The following is a 17,830-nucleotide window of genomic DNA, read 5'->3' as shown; positions in this document are numbered from 1 at the left end:
TACACAAACTTTGGTCAAATCAAACCATTGTGGCTGCTTTGTAAATGGGGTTAGAGACACATTGACTGTACTGATGCATTTTTCATTTTAGATAAAATCATCAACTTCTGTTGTCCCTGTAACACCCCATTTGCTAAGCTTTAGCAGTGGCTCAGTGTTACTAATGCCTTTCCCTTTTGCCTACTCTCAGAACAGATGCCATCTGGAAGTCAGACAGAAAACAGGACTTATCCTCTAAACTGCCCTGTAGTCTTTGTTGTGCTTGTGGGGACTCTGCTCTCATAAAGGCCCTGTCGGACACAACTCGACGGTGGTGGTTGGAAATATTAACCATGATAGACAACAAAATTACTTGTCTCTTGTCGTCACAACAGCTCACACTAAGTTCAACGATACATTTTTAGTTTGGAAAACCTCCCCTTGATTAGATGTTGTATTTTGAGGTGTGTATTGAGGTTGCTCTTATCACCCCCTTAACATGCAGCTTTTCAATATTTTGGTACTAACCAATCAGGAAGTAGTACCCGTTTAGTACTTATTCCTGTTACACATCCCTATTTAAAACTGTGGACCACTATCTTGATGTATTCTTTGTCCAGTGTTAATGGACAAATTCAACTGGTCAAAAACACTCCTCTCCAATACCACACCATGCTTGATATAGAAGAAATGAGGCTTTGACTGGCAGGAAGAGGGAGCCACACAGATCTGGAGAAGGGCAAAGGATAGCTCCATAAACATGAGTATCTGTCATCAATATTGCTGGAGCGCAGGTGTGTCCTCAGATTGAATTTGATGGACTGTATTATAATCCAAACCCAGCAAATCACATTTACTTCAATCAACTGAGCCATTCAATCAAATGAGCGCTCTTCAAAGAGCTGTGACCTCCAGTCGTGCCCACTCTGCTTGCTTTCTGAATGGTCACTGTATTAGTTTAGTATACACAGCACTGCTTTGCCTAAAGCTAAGTTCTGCAATGCTAACTCCACAAAGTCAGGAAACTATCCCAATATGGAATTTGTCATTTCGCTAACTCAAGGCTAAGCATGCAGCTAATTTAAAAGTTTCATATGCCTTCCGGCCAAAAAATAAAATAAAATTAAAAAAAAATTCAGAGCTGGATTTTTCTTGTGCAAATCAGGGCTACATTCTGCCAGTCTATTAAGTAGTTAGGGCATCTGAGCATTTGAGCTTAATTAGAAAGTAACTTAAAAATCCCCATCTTGGTAATTACTTCAGAGCTGCCAGTATTTGACTGGAGCTGCTGTGATGTCTTTTTTTGATTTCAGCCTGAGAGAGTTGGCACTGCTTCTCTGCTAAACTGGGGTTTGTAGATGGAAATGTTCAAACAAATTCATAAATGTATTTATGATGACATAGCATAGTATATCTGCGCTGTTTGCTTACAACTAGTTATGGAATATAATGAGTGTGTTTACTGTCCTAACTCCATCCTGAAGGCTGTTTCTCACCCCCCCTGCTGTTAGTTCTGTTACCAGTGTTCACACTGCCGAAGTGAGGTGTGTGTATGTACGTGCATGTGTATTGGATTGCATAGTCTGGATGGCACGATGCTTCTGCATGCTGAAAGTTCACTTTCTCAGGGCACAAGTAGCACACACAAATATGCACACATGAACAAGCATACATCCGGACAGATAAATTGACTTGACAGCCATTTGACTGTCGACACCCTTGCGTGATGACGTGGCACAGCTTGTTTTTAGTTTCAGTGAAATGGACATATTATGGATGTAAGCACTCAAACCTTTATTTGGACACAGCCATTCCACATTCCAACTGTGATTAAACTGTCGTGAGAACCCAGGATTGGTTAAATGTCATGGGAGAGCAACTGACATTTACTGCATGGTAATGCAGTAATGTTTACCAGAGTCTCTGAGCACATCCCACTTCCCTTAATTGTGTCCCTCTTTCCATTCAGTGGCATCTTTTGCATCGTACTCCCCTTTTCTAAAGTCAGAGGTAAGATGGAGTATTGATGAAAAAAAAAATATTTGTAAAATGAGACTTACTTCCCACTCAAGCATCATTTGAAGTGACATCAATTAGTGATGATGTTTGCACAGCAGGATCCTCTGTTTGAGAGCTTTCTCTGTGACATTGATTGTTGCCTTAGAGTTTTTATTTAAACTGATAAGATGATCTACTAGGCAGAGAGAAAAGGTGTACGGGCACCAGTGTTACATACTGCATGACAAAACACACAATAGAAATGTCTGGCATTCATTCATAACAAATCCTTATTTCACTTTGTGGATTGTCCATACATTGTTGTATTTCAAATTTAACAAAAGCTTTGAGATCAGCTATTCCTGGCAGCAGTAAATCCAATCCGCATTTATAGATTTTCTATTATTTTGCATGTTAAATGGCAGTTAAATGATAGCTGAGAATTCATATTGATGTTCCATATTGTGTAAAAATGATTTACAAGTTTATTATCCATTAATCAAAAAAAGTCACCTGTAGCTCACATCACAACTGGAGTTTACCTAACACAGTGATTTCTCCATTCTGATAGAACAGAAATGTTTTTAATATTTGGTTATAGTTTGATCATATGCTGTATTGAAAATAAGCATCTCTGCACACATGGATTCTGACTGTGTTGTGTCTGTTTCGGTCCCTTTGTCACAGACATCTGGAGTCTCGGTGTGATCCTGTTCATGTTGGTATGTGGCCAGCCACCCTTCCAGGAGGCTAATGACAGTGAGACCCTCACCATGATCATGGACTGTAAATACACTGTACCAGCCCACGTCTCCAGCGTCTGCAAAGAGTGAGTGATACACGCACAGCATTCACGAAACAGGGCTGCTGAACAAATGCTTTGTGGACTCTGTGGACTGTTTTGGATGAAAATCAATGGAAATCAATCTGATAAAGGGCAGAGTTTTTGGTCAAACTTTTACAAGAACACATCTCAAAATTTCAAGCTTGTCCTTTTGCTTTCCTGCTGTGTTCTTCCGATGTTGGCTGCCATGCCTGCACTTCCGTTCTGCCTGTCACCACCTCAATTTGTTAGACAATATATCCCAGTTTTCTGCCCATGTCTGTGTTTGGCTCATAGTTGACATAATCTTTATGTGGATTGGAAAATAACCAAACACATTGAGCAGACATAGCCTGCTCTGTGTTACTGGAAACATTGAACTGTAACCATAGTGCGGTTACTGTAGCTTGCAGCAGAGACCAGATGACAATATGGGCTGGCCACATCGTGCTTTAGTATCAGCCTGTACAAAACACGATTTATATGTGATATGTTACAAAACGGTCAACACTTATTTCATTTTGTCATAAAGCTCAGCTAGCTCATGGGCTGATATTCTCAAGCTTTGTTGATCCACATTATCCCATGGTCTATGGGTGGGTGGAAGCTGACTCACCATGGAGCAGTGTCATGAACCAGCTCCAAGGCCAGACAGCACAGTGGAAGACCACACAGATAATTATGGATTCAAGTAAAACAAATTTAGTTATCCAATAACTAAACAAATTCTTCAAAACTATTTCCCCTTGAACTGTACAAAAATATGGTTAAATCTACAAATCGGTATCATCAGTAGCATATTGAGTGCATGGATGTGGGCAGGTTTAAATTCATGCATATTATGCGTTTAAGGAAACTCATGCAAATAGACCAAACACACAAAAAAAAGAAAAATAAGAAAACATCTTCACATTTGGACATGACATGCACAGCATTTCGCAAATAATGCAACTACACACACCACAGCATGTTATCGAATTAGTCAGTTGTATAAAGAATTGCAAAATTAGATGTAAATATGAAAGAAATAATGATTCAAAGTAGTAACCAAATGCATCATTTTGTTTCCGTGCTTAAAAATGAAAAAGTATCATAATACCAATATCAGCTGTAGTTAAACCCCTTCCCTCAGTGACCCATACATGAAAGGCACTGGAACACAGCAGCAGCAGCACTGATTTATTCCAGGCCCTGCAGACCAATTTGCTCCCGCAGCTGGCAGAGTCTAAAGCCCTGCCAGCAGTTTGGACAGCCCAGCTGAAGAGCAATACAGTCCAATTTCACTCAACAGCACATGTTCCATGCAAAATAAGTTAGGCAGTTAGACAAATAAATTAGCAGTTGCATAATTAACAGTGCGCGTTAGTAAGTCACACTCTTAATTTTGGGCTAATTAATTCTCTCAAGATATGCTTGGGTAATTTTTGAAGCGATGTTGGTTAATAGCTTTTCTGAAAACTGCGGCCAGGTTTAATCAAGAAAATATTCAGCCAGTCTGTTGTTGGCGCAAGTTAATTTTCAGGTTGATGAGAGATGACTCTTAACCATATTATCTGCATTTTCTTGACAATCACATTTAAACTGTAGGTTTGACACCACTCCTCACTTAGAGCAACTATGACAGAATCAGTCCTCAAAGATACATATACTGCACATCCCTGTATATTGGATGAGATTAGACAAACTGCTAGAGCTAAAAACTAAACCTTTTAAGTAATAAGAAGTGGCTGTTAATTCAGTTCACACCCATATGTTTTTGAACTGATGCAGTAGGTAATGAGTGGACTTGAGCAATGGCATCACAGGCACTCTCCTCAACATGTTGTGAAGGCCAATTCTTTATTTCCACTCTCACTGCGCATCAGAGTATTTTTAGACACAGGAAATCAACGCTTATCTGCTCTGAGTCCAAGGAACAATCTGACTAGATTGAAGTGGTAAGCTGAAGCAGCTGTGAGCAATTTGATGGGCTTTGCCTTCATAGCAGAAGAACTATTTATTGCATGCAGAGTCCCAAGCTTATGTTTTTATCATATCACTCACTGCTAACTTATTCTCCCATGTTGCAATTTTGGATTTCCAATCAGCCTCTGCTCATGCTGCAGTGTTTTTAATCTTTTCACAGTATAATATTAGTGTGGCTTCACACAGGTCACTTCTCATTGCCAGTTACAGAAACAGTTGAGAAAGACCCTGTTGTTATCAACTATTTCAACATGGTAGTTGATATGATCGTACGTGACACATGTGACAAATGGGATAGCAGTAGGAAAAATAATTGCAGGATATCACACACATAGGTTGTCATGCACCAGACAACCTCTGTGTGTGAACTTTGTGTTTTTATCAGCGGTTAAAGGTGCAGTTTATAACCTTCAAAAATAAAAAATAAACATTATCAACAAAATATGAACAAACAATAGCATTAATGTTATGTCAGAGACTTCTATGTATGACATTATGTGAACAAGTTAGCAACTTTCTACAAAAGTTAGCATCCTAACCATTTAGCCCTGGCCTGTCTTGTCTCACAATAATTCTTTGTACCTCTAGAGGAAGTTTTGTGATAGCTACAGTTACGTACTGACAATTTGCACTGAAATGTTATGTCTTCTCAGTCAAATTTTGATATATAAAAAGTGAGCATCCACTAATAGTGTGAACTGATGTCTCTAAGATCAAAGAATTTAATAAACATTATCAGATATGTTGATACACTGACACGGCTCACGCAAGTAAAACCGAAAGCATTTTTAGCAGGTTTTCTTCATTCCTGCATCACGTACTGACTAACATGGATGGTGAATCACTGCTGTCCCATTTTAAGCTAGGATAAATAAGGAGGAGAGCAAACTACAAATGCTTATTTTGGGGGCTGTGAAATCAGCAAAACAATATGCTTCAGAAACATGCAGATATTGTGTATGTTTTGTCTGGGCAAAAACAAGGAGAAAGATATGGTTTGTATACAGTAGGTGAGTGGTCACTTGAAATTGAGACTCAGAGAATGAAAGCAATATGAAAGTTGAACAAGTTCAAACCTGTCATGGTTTTTCTTTTACATCTCCTTTTCTCTCTGTCTGATCATGTGACACAGCAGGGTAACAAGATCTCAAGCTGTTGATACATATTGGAGACATCAGGGAGTAGATCCCGGCTCAGCGTTACCTTTCCTGGAAAGAGCCATTATTTCTAAGCAAGGAAGGACTATGATGAGTCATAGAGCAAAGTCAAGTAGACCTTCTCGTCTGTTGTCGTGGGTTTGTTATCCATCTTCTATTCTAGAGATGAATAGGTTTCCAGTTTTGTCACTCTGCTATGGTGTATGAGCTTTGGCTGACTTCCAGATGACATATAATTTGGCAGGTGAGTTAGCAACATAGGGTTAGTTAACAAGGACCCCAGGATAGCTGATTAACTCGGTCTCACAGGGTGGTGCTTCCTTTTGTTTTCGGAAGATGTGTTAGAATTGAGTTGAAAATGTAGTCCTGAATCTACTCTTTTCTGACTCGACTGCAGGAACTTAGAGATGTGTGCAGTTTTGTCAGTGATTGCATGCACAAGGTTACTCACTTTCACTACAACTTTTAACTGTTTTGCCATTAGTTCATCAAGCCAATACAAATTTACCAAATAATGGCCATATAGCATTGAAATTTATCAACATTTTTTTTTCAATAGCTTCAGTTTAATGGTCAGTGGGCAAATACTTTTTATTATAGTTGATAACAGGTGGAGCTGGTAGCTCCATCTAAACCGAAAGTTGTCAAAGCCAAGGGACTGCTGTTTCAAATGCAGGTGCACGCTGCGTGAGCTGTGCAGTTACTTGGCTAAATGTCTTCTGTATGAATTTTGCTTATATTCTGCAGCATCTTTTTTACAGGAAGAAAAGGGAAGAATAAAGAGTCAGAAGCCTTGTAAATGATGAGGTTAAAGTCACTGTTTTCGGTAGTCTAGTGTGCCTTTGGCAGTCTGCCAGCAATTACAAACTGGCTCTTTTGTCTCTAAGTTTGCTCTGTTTTAGACACAATTAGGGTTAGATTAAGTCTCTACTGTACTTGTAATCACTTGTCCTTTAGATAACAATTCCTATGAGGTCCACAGTCCTGTTCTCTTGCATCTTTTTGTGCCAAGTCGTTGGATCAGCATGGTTTTGCCTTTTTCTCTTCATGTGTGCATGTTTGTTTGTGTGTGCGAATGTTTCTATCTTTTTTGCTCTCCAGTCCCTGTTGACTCACCAAAATGCATTTACATGCTTCAGTTAATTAATTAATTATTCACCAGATCATTTTTGCTAACCCACGCCCTCGTCCTTCTGAGCCTTGTTTGTTTTTGTCATCCTTAATTTTAATTTCTAGGGATTACACTGAAAATAAAATGTTTGTTTTACAACCCCATCACCCACCAACCCTCCCTGCCACCGCCCCACTCGGCAAACACAGAAACAGACAGACAAAAGTACAGTAGCTCTCGTCTTTGTCACAATGTGACGTGTGGATGGCGATTGTGTGGGCTGTTTATGAGCCAATCACAACCCAACAGAACACTATGTTCCTTCTTTCTCTGTCATTATTGTGCAAACCACATGGAGCGCAGACGCACGAACACTCAGCCTCCTTTTCTCTATTTGCTTCGCACACATCACTGACAGTGACATGCATCAGAACTGGGATTTAGCCAGTTCATTGTCTGGTGTTTTCCATTGTTTGTATCTGGAGGAGTGCAAAAAATATCCATGCCTATTTTTCTCTCGCGGTCCCTTTCACACACTAACACTTTCTCTGGTTCGTGGGTGGTGGGATCTCTCACACATGTAAAAGCAGGCAGCCCTGTGTGACTGTCTGTAGGTTCCATGGGAAGAAGAAAGAGAGGGATCGGACAAGACGGCCCTTTGTAGGGAAGCAAATGCTGGTTAGAGTACCACATGTTGTGAGAGTTCAAGAGGGCATCCTTTTTTTTGTGCTGTAACACCACTGGCTGTATGTTTCATGGAAGGACTGTTGGTTTTTGGTACTGTGGTGGTGAATGTGTTTTACACTTCCCAGAGGTGCTGATGATTTTTTGCCCTTCAAAAGGAGGAAAAGATATTTCTGTACAGTTGAGTGCAGTTTTTAGGGCGATTAATGTGCGTGCTCTTCTAGCATAGCAAGTGATGTCGCACATGGACACAGCCAGCACTTTTTTTTTCAGTCAAATGAGAACATGCAGTGTTAAAAAAGGAAGATTTTACAAATGAAATTCAATTATTCTGGGCCGCTCGCTTCGCTAACACAGTTGCTTGCTATGGTTGTAACAATCATTGATCTGGATAGAAACATTGATTCATGGATCGATGATGTGATTGATTCAAAGTGAAAAAACTAAAATTGATCATATCATAAACTTTATGGCAAAGGCACACACTAATAACTTGCTCTGAATGCTTCTTTGTCACAAACCTGTGATATTTTCTTGCGAGCTGACCCCATATTTTTTTCCTGTTTAAAAAAAAAAAAACAAACAGTAATTACCGAATAATAGAAACTCTGTCGAAGTGAAGGGTATTTCCTCTGAGCAGTGTTAGGTTTGAACCACGTCCCAAGTATGCTCAGTCACAGAGATTGTCACCTGAGATTGGCAGTGCAGCTGCAGAGTTGCACCATAAAATGAATTTGTCTACCCTGGGAGACTGGTGGCAGATTCACTGAAACGTGTATGAATCACTGTCAGAGCTGTAAAAGCATTTGTCACTTCATCTTTTCCTTTAAAGCAGCATATTTGCTACAGATGTCGCAACCTGATCCTAAGGATCAGTATAGATTCCAATTTTCCACATTTTAATGAATTGACAACCAGATAAAATAAAGCTGATGAAATCCTCATCTTTTCTTTACTATACTGTGCTGTGTTATGCCCTCGTTACAGTGAACACGGCAGTGACGGGTATTGTTTGAGCAATGTAAACATAGAACCACATCCCTAACAACAACAGCGATTTTCTCCTCACAGTGCAGATGCAGAGTTGTTTCAGAATAAACTGCACTGCTCATGTTTATTGTTGTGAAGAAAGTATGTCAGTTAGTGTGACAGTGTTAATAATAATGCTAATATAGAAATAAAATAATGCTGCTGTCTAAGTGGGGGGTAGAAAAGTATGGGGTAGAAAGTTGGTTTTGAAGGCCGGAATTTCTTGAAATTACAGCCGATTCACAGGTATTGATGAACGCCTCCACAGATGCATTTGCATTCTTTTTTTTCTTTGAGGCAGTGAAAACCACATTTCATTTCCTGCAGAGCTGAATTTCTGTCATGTTCTGTTACGTTTTTGTAATGTCTTAACTCATGAGCACTGGGCCTGACCAATAAGCTAAAAAAAAAAAAAAAATAGGATCGTTCAGTCAGTTAATTTGTTCCAAGGTCTGTGTCACTTGCATATTCTACAAGTGCATTTGTACATGGTTTTAAAAATATGTATAAATGTGTGATGATGTGTGTACATGACAGCATGTTATTGAACATGCTTAGTGCAGTGCAGTGTTTTCTGTCAGTGTGCTTGCAGCATGCAGCTAGTTGGGCCTTTCCCTGCTGCCTCTGTCTCCCCTCCACTGCTCCTGCTGTTACTGCTGCTGCTTGTAGTCCTAAGGGAGCCTGTCTCGCTCTGACTAATCCCCAGCGTGACTGACAGACAGCCGAGCACCGCTCTGCCCAGGCTGTTAGCCTGTAGCCTCCATCCTGTGGTCTGCTCACACTGTAGCACAGATTCACTCGGGCTTTAGGTGGAGTTTAGATAGAATAAGTTCAGTAGAACCAAAATGAGCTGAAATGCTCCAGCTTGGTTGCACAGGTTTACATGTGTGAAGATGCAGGTGGATGTTTGTGTTTTGTGTGCAGCCGTCACAACAAGACCTATGGTATGACAGTAAACTAACCCTGCATTTGATTTGTATGCATAAGTCTTAACTCCGGACTTGGAGTATCATCACATCTGGTAAAAACCTAACAAGGCCATGGCTATATGCCTATAGGCTGCAGTAAGACAATATTGTGTATTCGGCTTATTAAATCGGACACAATAAAGACAAAAGCGGTGAAAAACATGAAAAACCACAGCTTTAATTTACAGTCGATGTTCTGAGCAGCCATCTTGGTTTGCGAAATCGGTATCCTCTGTGGAGGCTGCACCGTCAGGAGAAAATCGCTGTGTCAGGTTGATGTGAATCTTCTTATTTTATTTCTCTCCCCTTGTCACTATAATAAAGGAAGCCAAGAGCATGGTGGGTTCTACAGTTCAGCAGAGACAACACGTCCAGTGTGTCTCCTTATGAAGATCATTTAAAGCTAGCTGTCCTCACTGTGTTCTTGTCACATGTTTTCTTTTTATCCCCATTTGTCAGTCTGTCATTTGCAGAATGCCCAACCTCAGGTTCATGCCTGTTCTCCAGCCTTATTATGCAGATGATGAAGATTGCCCTACCTCTGGATGCATGATCCTTGTATCCATGTTTTTTTTGTTCTTTTTTTTCACCAGATTCCATATCCCACCTAATCCTATTAAATTGCAATCTCAGCTTTCAACAGTGTCATTTTTGTTGAATTTAAGCCGCCAGCTGACCAGCTGTAGTTTCATATCCTCAATTCTGTCAAAGCCAGTGACTGTCTGGTGCATTCTGTTAGTCTACATCATACAGCGTACAGTACATGTAGTGCCTCCATCTGCTCATCCTTGACATACCAACCAAACAGGTTGATTGTACTGGAACAATGAGTTCTGTTTCAGCACACATCTGAAATGTTGGATACTCTACAAAAAAAAGGATGTGTCCACCCAGGGAGGCGGGTTGCAGATTACTGAGCCTCTGACAAATGACTGTCTTTAAAAGCCTTTGTCACTTCATCTTTTTAATTCAAGTAGGGTGTTTAATACAGATCTCCCAGGCGATTGTGAGGATCAACATAGATGCCAGTCTGGGCATATTTTAATGAATCAACATTAGCTACAATAAAGCAGATCAAAATCCAGCTTTGTACCATGTTTTGTCCGCTCCAGTCTGTTGGTGCTGCAGCACACCTTTATAGCACATTTCGGTTGTATCAGTGATTGACTTCGGTTCTGACTGACTTTCACCAAATGCACAGTTTTTCTGTGCTCCCAGAGTAAAAGAATTTAATAACACATTATTAAATTGAATTATAATAATAATGTGTTTAATATCCAGCTAGTATTTCTGGAGTAGACTAGTGAGGACAGAAACTTTTAAGCAACTTGTCGACTAATCACACACATCCCTTTGTGCTCCATGTTTCCCACGAGCGGCAGCAGCAAAACTTGTGGCCTAAATCCTTAAGAGTGAAATTATCATTTCCACAGCAGCACAGACATTGTCAATTAATGATCAAGAAAAAAATTATACAGTGGACAACTTTGAATATTTTGTATTATATGAAGAGTGACTGCTTCACTCTGAATGCTCAATCTCATTCAATAACCATATTATCTTTACAGCAGTAATCAGTCAGTCATGTTCTTGCTTATTTTCATTTTTGCCTAATAAAATAATTAAACCAACCAAAACAGCTCTTATGTGGCACTACCATAAAAACAAAGAGAGTTCACAGTTCAACACGCCAGTGATAAGATGGTCAATAGTTCTGACATCAAGGTCCTGATAGGTCTGTTCCCTCAGGATGAAGGGGCAGGTTGTGGAGCAGGTGGAGACCTGGAAAGCAGTCAGCCAGCAACAGTATTTCACAACATACAGATGGGGTTTCAGAACCCAGCAGCATCTATTTTTCCTCAGTTCACTCATCTGATCTACTCTCACTTTGAACATAACACCTGGGAACAGCTGTCAAAGTAACCCACATCAACCAGAGCCAAATGTGCAGTTGGTCTGAGGGATAATGTGTAATAAGTATAATATTTACAAGATTCTTTTGACTTTTAGACTTTTTTTTCTTTTGACCTTTCAGATTTAAGTTTGTACTCTTTCTCTTTTATCCCCTCGATCCCCCTCCACCCCCTCCTCTTCAGTCTGATAGACCGTATGCTTCAGAGGGATCCCAAGCGACGGGCCTCCCTGGAGGAGATCGAGAGCCATGCCTGGCTGCAGGGGGTTGATCCGTCCCCAGCCACTAAGTACAACACTCCCCTGGTCTCCCACAAGAACCTGTCCGAAGAGGAACACAACAGCATCATTCAGCGCATGGTGCTAGGAGACATCGCAGACCGAGAGGCAATAGTCGAGTAAGTTGTGTTTATGTTTCCTAGCTTTATTTTTGAACCTGTGTTTTTTGGAAGGGTTCAACTTTTTAACATTTAGAAGTTATCATAACATATTCTTCCCTTTGCTTTATCAAATATAAAAACGGCCTGCATCTAGCGACTCACAACATATTCACGCCAACCTGTGCGCTGTGTGTGCCGTTTCAGGTACAGATGAGATGATGGCGTACAGTTCGAGGAGTACATTTGAAGTAATCCACACAATTAACACAAGCGAAAGGTTGTTTGTTTTATTTTAGGAGCCAATTGTTCTGCAATATGAATACAGAATCAATACATCATAAAAACATGCAAATCCTTTCACAGAATGGCCAAGCAGGAAATTATCTGGTAGTCCAACTGTAAATAATTTTCACTCACATTAATCGATGAAAACTAGGCCCAGTGTCTGCATACAGACTCATGCAATTGCTTGGATAGTGGTCACACAGAGTGTGCCTACAGAGAATGTGAGTCCACCTCTTCATTATGCTGACGTGTGTGAGGAACGCATAACAAAACACACACAAAACTAACACAGGTCCTGGCTGAAGAACGCTGATAGACGTTAACTTGAAGAAACCTATATTTTGTAACCCCGCAGCCACAAGAGAAACCTGGTGTGAAGCTACATGCTGAGAAAGAGACAGATAGTTGGATGAGAGGGCATTAAAGGAATAAAAGAGAGAACAGCTGTTGATTTCAAAGTAATGATTTCTAGTTCACACTTCCTGTCAGCCTTGTTTCACAGCATACCTTCATCTTCCACATGGTGTTGCATGTGGTATGATGGGAGGGTGCGTACACACACACACACACACACTATACTCACTTTTTTGAGTGTTGACATTCTCCATTTGCACCTTTTTGTGTGTGCGTGTGTGTGTGTCAGATGTTGTCTTACCACAGTGGTTGCTTTACCCTACATTCTCCCCTACTGGTACAGTAGGTCTTTCATAAGCTGTCTCATGGCAGAGACCCTGCCTAGCTATGACAGACTGTGCACTACAAACAGCTGTATTTCAAAATCCTGAGAGGTTTTTCATTCTCTCCTGTATTCAGTGAGCTCCACAGGAGGACTTTTGATTGCCTCTCGTACTTTAAAACACAATACCTCCGGGCTGTTAGCTTTGCCCCAGTTTGATTAAATGATGCAGCAGAACTACGTTTTGTAGATAGGAATTTATAAAGGAAAGTGAAATTTACTTGCAAGACATCTACCCTTGTTACAAACACAGCAAAGCTGCAAGTGTGAGTATAAACATGCACTCACAGTGCCCAAATGCTCACACTCCTCCTGTGTGTACAGCTGTTGGCCGCAGTCCTAAGGACTTAATTAGGTTCATTAGTATGCAGAGATTAAGCTCTAATGGTGCTCTGGGAGTCTAAGAAATGTGCTTCTCTGTACAGACTCCATGTCATATGGGGACACAGAGGTCAGCAGGTCATACTTCACAATGACATGTAATAGGATCCATGAAAATCACAATCAGTCCCATCAGGTTCCGTAGTGTCAGAAGTAGACTGTCAGAAGTGTGTTTGTTTATGTGCAGGTCATAAGTTGGTGATATTTTTTACAATGTAGAGCTATAGAATACTTGTTGCTTGAAGCCGATTGTGAATTTTGTTGTGCTTTTGGACTTCTAATTTTGAATTAGTATGTTACAGTTGGAATTTTTTTGTTTGGTTTTTTTTTCCACTCTTTGGTATGAAAGTTTGAAGGCATGGTGGCCTCCCACGTTTTGTCATGTGTGATAGAGTCTGCTGGAATGCAGGTGCAGCTTTGCTGATCTCAATGTTGTGGTAAGATAGAAGCCAATAAAAGGCGCATGTATCATCCGACATCCCAACCTGCTGGACAAGCCTGTCATTCAACTTGGTTACTTGGTGAAACCACTTTAGTTTCCAGCTTGTGTCTGCCAGAGCTGCTTGAACATGTTTTTCTCTGCAGTGCTGTGGTGTTTGGGCCTTCCGCTCTCTTCCTTCGTTTCTGACTTTGATCGACCACAAGTTATAGTTAAATTTCCCCCAGGGAGAAATACATATGTTGATCAGTCCAATGTGGCTTGCTGTTATCCTGTGGAAATGGAAATAATAATTCACTTGCTTTTGTATTTTCGCATTTGTTTCGTGTTAAAGCCGTGTGTTTGACAGATGTAGGGCTGCAGCTGTTGTTTTAATTGTTTAATTAATTCATTTGTCAATCAGCAGAAAGTTGCAGCTCTGTTAATGATCAAATAATCATTTTAGTCTTTTTTTTTTTTTTTTAAGAAAAATGCCAAATATTTGTTGGCTCCAGCTTCTCAGATGTGATGATTTGCTGCTTTTCCTTGTCATATATGAGAATTTTGGACTGTTGGTCAGACAAAATAAGACATTTGAAGATCTTCCCTGGGGCTTTTTCTTCAATATTGTCTGGCAGACAAAACAACTAATAGATTAATTGAGATCATAATCATCTGTGAATCATTAATGAAAATCATCATTAGTTGCAGAAAGCTGTAGAAATTGTGAAATTGAATCACTCACAGCCACATCGACTGTATACTGTGTCATGATTTGTTACAGTAGTGTTAACTGTTGCCCTGGAAAACACAGCATGTCATTTACTTTTGTTTGATTATTTTGGATGGTCTTCAATGTCGACGTCCAGCACACGTGTGTAGTCACCCTTATTTGTTATTATCTTTAACTCTGTTCGTCCCTTTCACCGTCATGCCTCGCTTGCCTTATAAGATGCTTTCTGTTTGTGCACATCCATAATGTGACTGTGTTGTTTCAGAGCCCTGGAGACCAACAAATACAACCACATCACAGCCACGTACTACCTGCTAGCAGAGAGGATCCTGAGGGAGAAGCAGGAGAAGGAGGTCCAGACCCGCTCCTCCAGCCCTAGCAACATCAAGGCACAGTTCAGGTAAAGAATAACACAAGCCTTCAATAAGAAGCACTAAAACATTACCGTTACAGGTTATATTTGAGCCAAAAGAGAGGGATCTTTGTTGTGCTGTGGCCTGTGCAGAATTCTAGTGAAGAGCGTGAGTAAGAAATATCACTGCTCATCGTGATAACGACTATCTGAGTCATAATATGAGACCAGAAGAGGGTAATTGACCTATCTTGCTCCACCACCTCACACTAGCCTGTCTGGCTCCACTGTGCAGAGCTTGCCACAGTTACTTAAGACTGGCTTACACCTCCAAAGGTTTCATTTCCATTTCTGGGTTCACTGGGCCTTCACCTGCTGGACTCAGGGGAGATGGAGCAGAGGAAATCATTCGAACAATCAGCGGACTCTTTTCTATCTGGGCCTGTGATTTTCCATCGTTATTCTAAGTCACTGTAGTGTTATACATTCGTCCCGTTTACTGGTGAGGTGAGTGACGAAACCCTGACTCCAGTCCGTCATCCTGATGGTAAGAAAATATATTGTAGTTTATCCCTTTAGCTGTCTAAGTATTTCCTCTTAGCCTCCTTGCCAACAATGTGCCTATGAAAAGGAAGAGCAGAACTGGATGGAGCACAGTTATAAAAGGAAGAGCAACAGAGGAGAGGAACAAATAAGGAAGAGAGGAGTGAGGAGGCTTCAGCAGGACAGCTGTGGTTGTGAAAACACTGGCACAACTCCCTCCACATTCCTCCCTCTGCTCTGCAGTCTAAGAAATCCTGTAATAAGCCAACCGTTTTTTACACCCAAGGTTTATTTTTACCGCATCTGCATTCTTGAAATCAGACAAGAATAGAAGACGAGAAAGACTTGAGGGTTATGTTAGGTTAAAGATATTAAATAGTACTTATTGATGGCAACACAAGTGCTGCTCATCTCGGATACAAAACAAAAGATCAGAGGAAATGCGAGTCATTACATTTTCCACAGACAGTGTGTACATAGCAACGGTGAGCTGCACAAACACTGTTAGTGCTGGGAAGCTGCATCATAGTCATAGCCCTCAGACTCTATCCACTTCCTCTATCGTCATGCTTCACAGAGCGCCTGATATGATGGCCTCAGTAGAGGAGCCCAGGCCTCTCAGCCTGGCGTTACAGAGCTCTTAGCCTACCGTGCTGCGAGTCCTGTCCAACAAGATGGTGACTAATGTGATTTTGGTCACCCAGACAGCGCAGACAAGGTGTGAGGACTCATCTAAGCAAAACCATTCATCACAAGTATTAGTGTCATGTGCTGGTGTAGGAGGACACATTTCGGCCGGCCCGGATAGCAACCGCTTTCCAGCTTCTGGCATGGGACGAATAAGTCCTTCAGACAGTGTTTTTCCTCCCCTGCTGGTGCAGTCTGCTCAGATCACTGCGTTTGGAGCAATTCGGGGGACCTCTGAATGTTTGTCTTTAATAACAATACTGTTGACCAGGTTACATGAGTGGTCGCTGCAGTTTGAAGGTCGGGTTGCATCTCTATGAAAGTTGATTCTATTTCATCTGTTTGCTGCAGGTCTGCTGTTTCTTTTTTCAGATTGAAAACTTTGCATACGACCCAAAAACTGAGTTTGACTGTTAATAGTCTTTTGCAGATTTCACTGATTTAATCTTAACGCAGTTGTTTGTCAGACGTGCCTCCCATGCAAGCGTGAGCTCAAAGAGTGAGAGTGCATTCGTGTGTGCTTTGAGCGAACAGCAATGCCTTTCACGTGATTAATTGTTTTCTGACTCGTGTGTGTGTGTGTGCACTTTTTTCCGGCCTTCCAGATGTGTTTTCATCAAATATGTGTCAATTCACCAGTAACTCAGATCTCATACAGTTGTACACTAAAATACCAGCCCTATAGTTTGTCAAGCAGCATTGTACAGCTCTGTAAATATCTCCATATGCCTGGAACAGCTAAGTATTGGTTTCAGTATTCAGTATGATGCCATTATGGTCTTGTCTGTGTGCCAGGTTTTAGAAATACCAAGGTTCAAGGTTGTTGACCACATCATAGCACTTCTTCTCATGCATTTACTGTAGTTCTCTCTGACACGAGTTTGGTCAAATGTACACTGATGTAAAGTGTGTAACTCCACACTTAAGGGTACTTTTACCTCTGGACTGTACTCAGCTGAAGTACTTCAGTACGTGTATTTACTGTGAAACTGCAGTTGACTGTTTAAAGCTTCATGTTCCTTTGAACAGAAACTCTCAGTGCTGCAGTGTGTTTAGCTGCTCTGTTAGCCAAACACACTGCAGGACTGCTAACTAGCTCTCCTCCTGACAACTTCAATATGGATTTGCTACGTCCTCTTGGTTTAACCAGCACAACATGTTTGTGACTGATGGGAAACATTTTAGCATCTTTTTATTTTATTTTTTTTGTAGGCCTTGAACCGAGTTGCCAGCCACAGATAGTACTTAAAAGCCTGAGAAAGACACGCTCCAATGAGGTTAACGCTCAGTTTAGTTTGTTTTTTTGTGATGCACAATCAAATTATTTTGAGCGAGTATCAGCCGAAAACAATCAGCAACCTATGAACTGGAGCAGCCTTAGTAAACAGAGACATTGTGCACGGCATGAGATATTCTGTATGGGTGTTTATGTGTTGAGTGATGACAAGTGATAATTCTCCCATAAGCTGACGCACTTTGTTAAATATTGTTTCTAAAATGCTTCTGTCAGTCAGCTGCTGGGTTACACAGCATAATGATATTCAGCTTTTAAACGGCTTTACGAATGCTGTTCCTCCTTTGTACCAGGTCTAGAAAGACTGGGTTTAATTGGCGCATCAATCACTGTCAGTGAATAAAGGAGCTACAGTTTAGCTAACAATGAAAACCGTTACAGTGTGTGGCCTTTGTG

General features: G+C 40.8%; 1 protein-coding gene across 7 annotated transcripts in view; it reads left to right on the top strand.

The window, feature by feature from the left end:
- The window catches only part of snrka (SNF related kinase a), a 45,024-nt gene that overhangs the window by 22,148 nt on the left and 5,046 nt on the right, over positions 1 to 17,830 (top strand). For all 7 annotated transcript variants that reach the window (XR_006844279.1, XR_006844277.1, XR_006844278.1 and 4 more), the window contains exons 3-5: positions 2,665 to 2,806; positions 11,811 to 12,023; positions 14,824 to 14,958. Coding sequence is in view for 3 of the 7 variants with exons in the window: in XM_046399085.1 (XP_046255041.1) it covers positions 2,665 to 2,806; positions 11,811 to 12,023; positions 14,824 to 14,958 (490 nt within the window). In the remaining 4 variants the exon portion in view is untranslated. The remainder of the gene's footprint in view (positions 1 to 2,664; positions 2,807 to 11,810; positions 12,024 to 14,823; positions 14,959 to 17,830) is intronic.

This window comes from Scatophagus argus, chromosome 9 (assembly GCF_020382885.2).
Source record: "Scatophagus argus isolate fScaArg1 chromosome 9, fScaArg1.pri, whole genome shotgun sequence".
NCBI lineage: Eukaryota > Metazoa > Chordata > Actinopteri > Scatophagidae > Scatophagus > Scatophagus argus.
The sequence above is the reverse complement of the archived record's forward strand: the minus strand, read 5'-3'. Positions and strand labels throughout refer to the sequence as shown.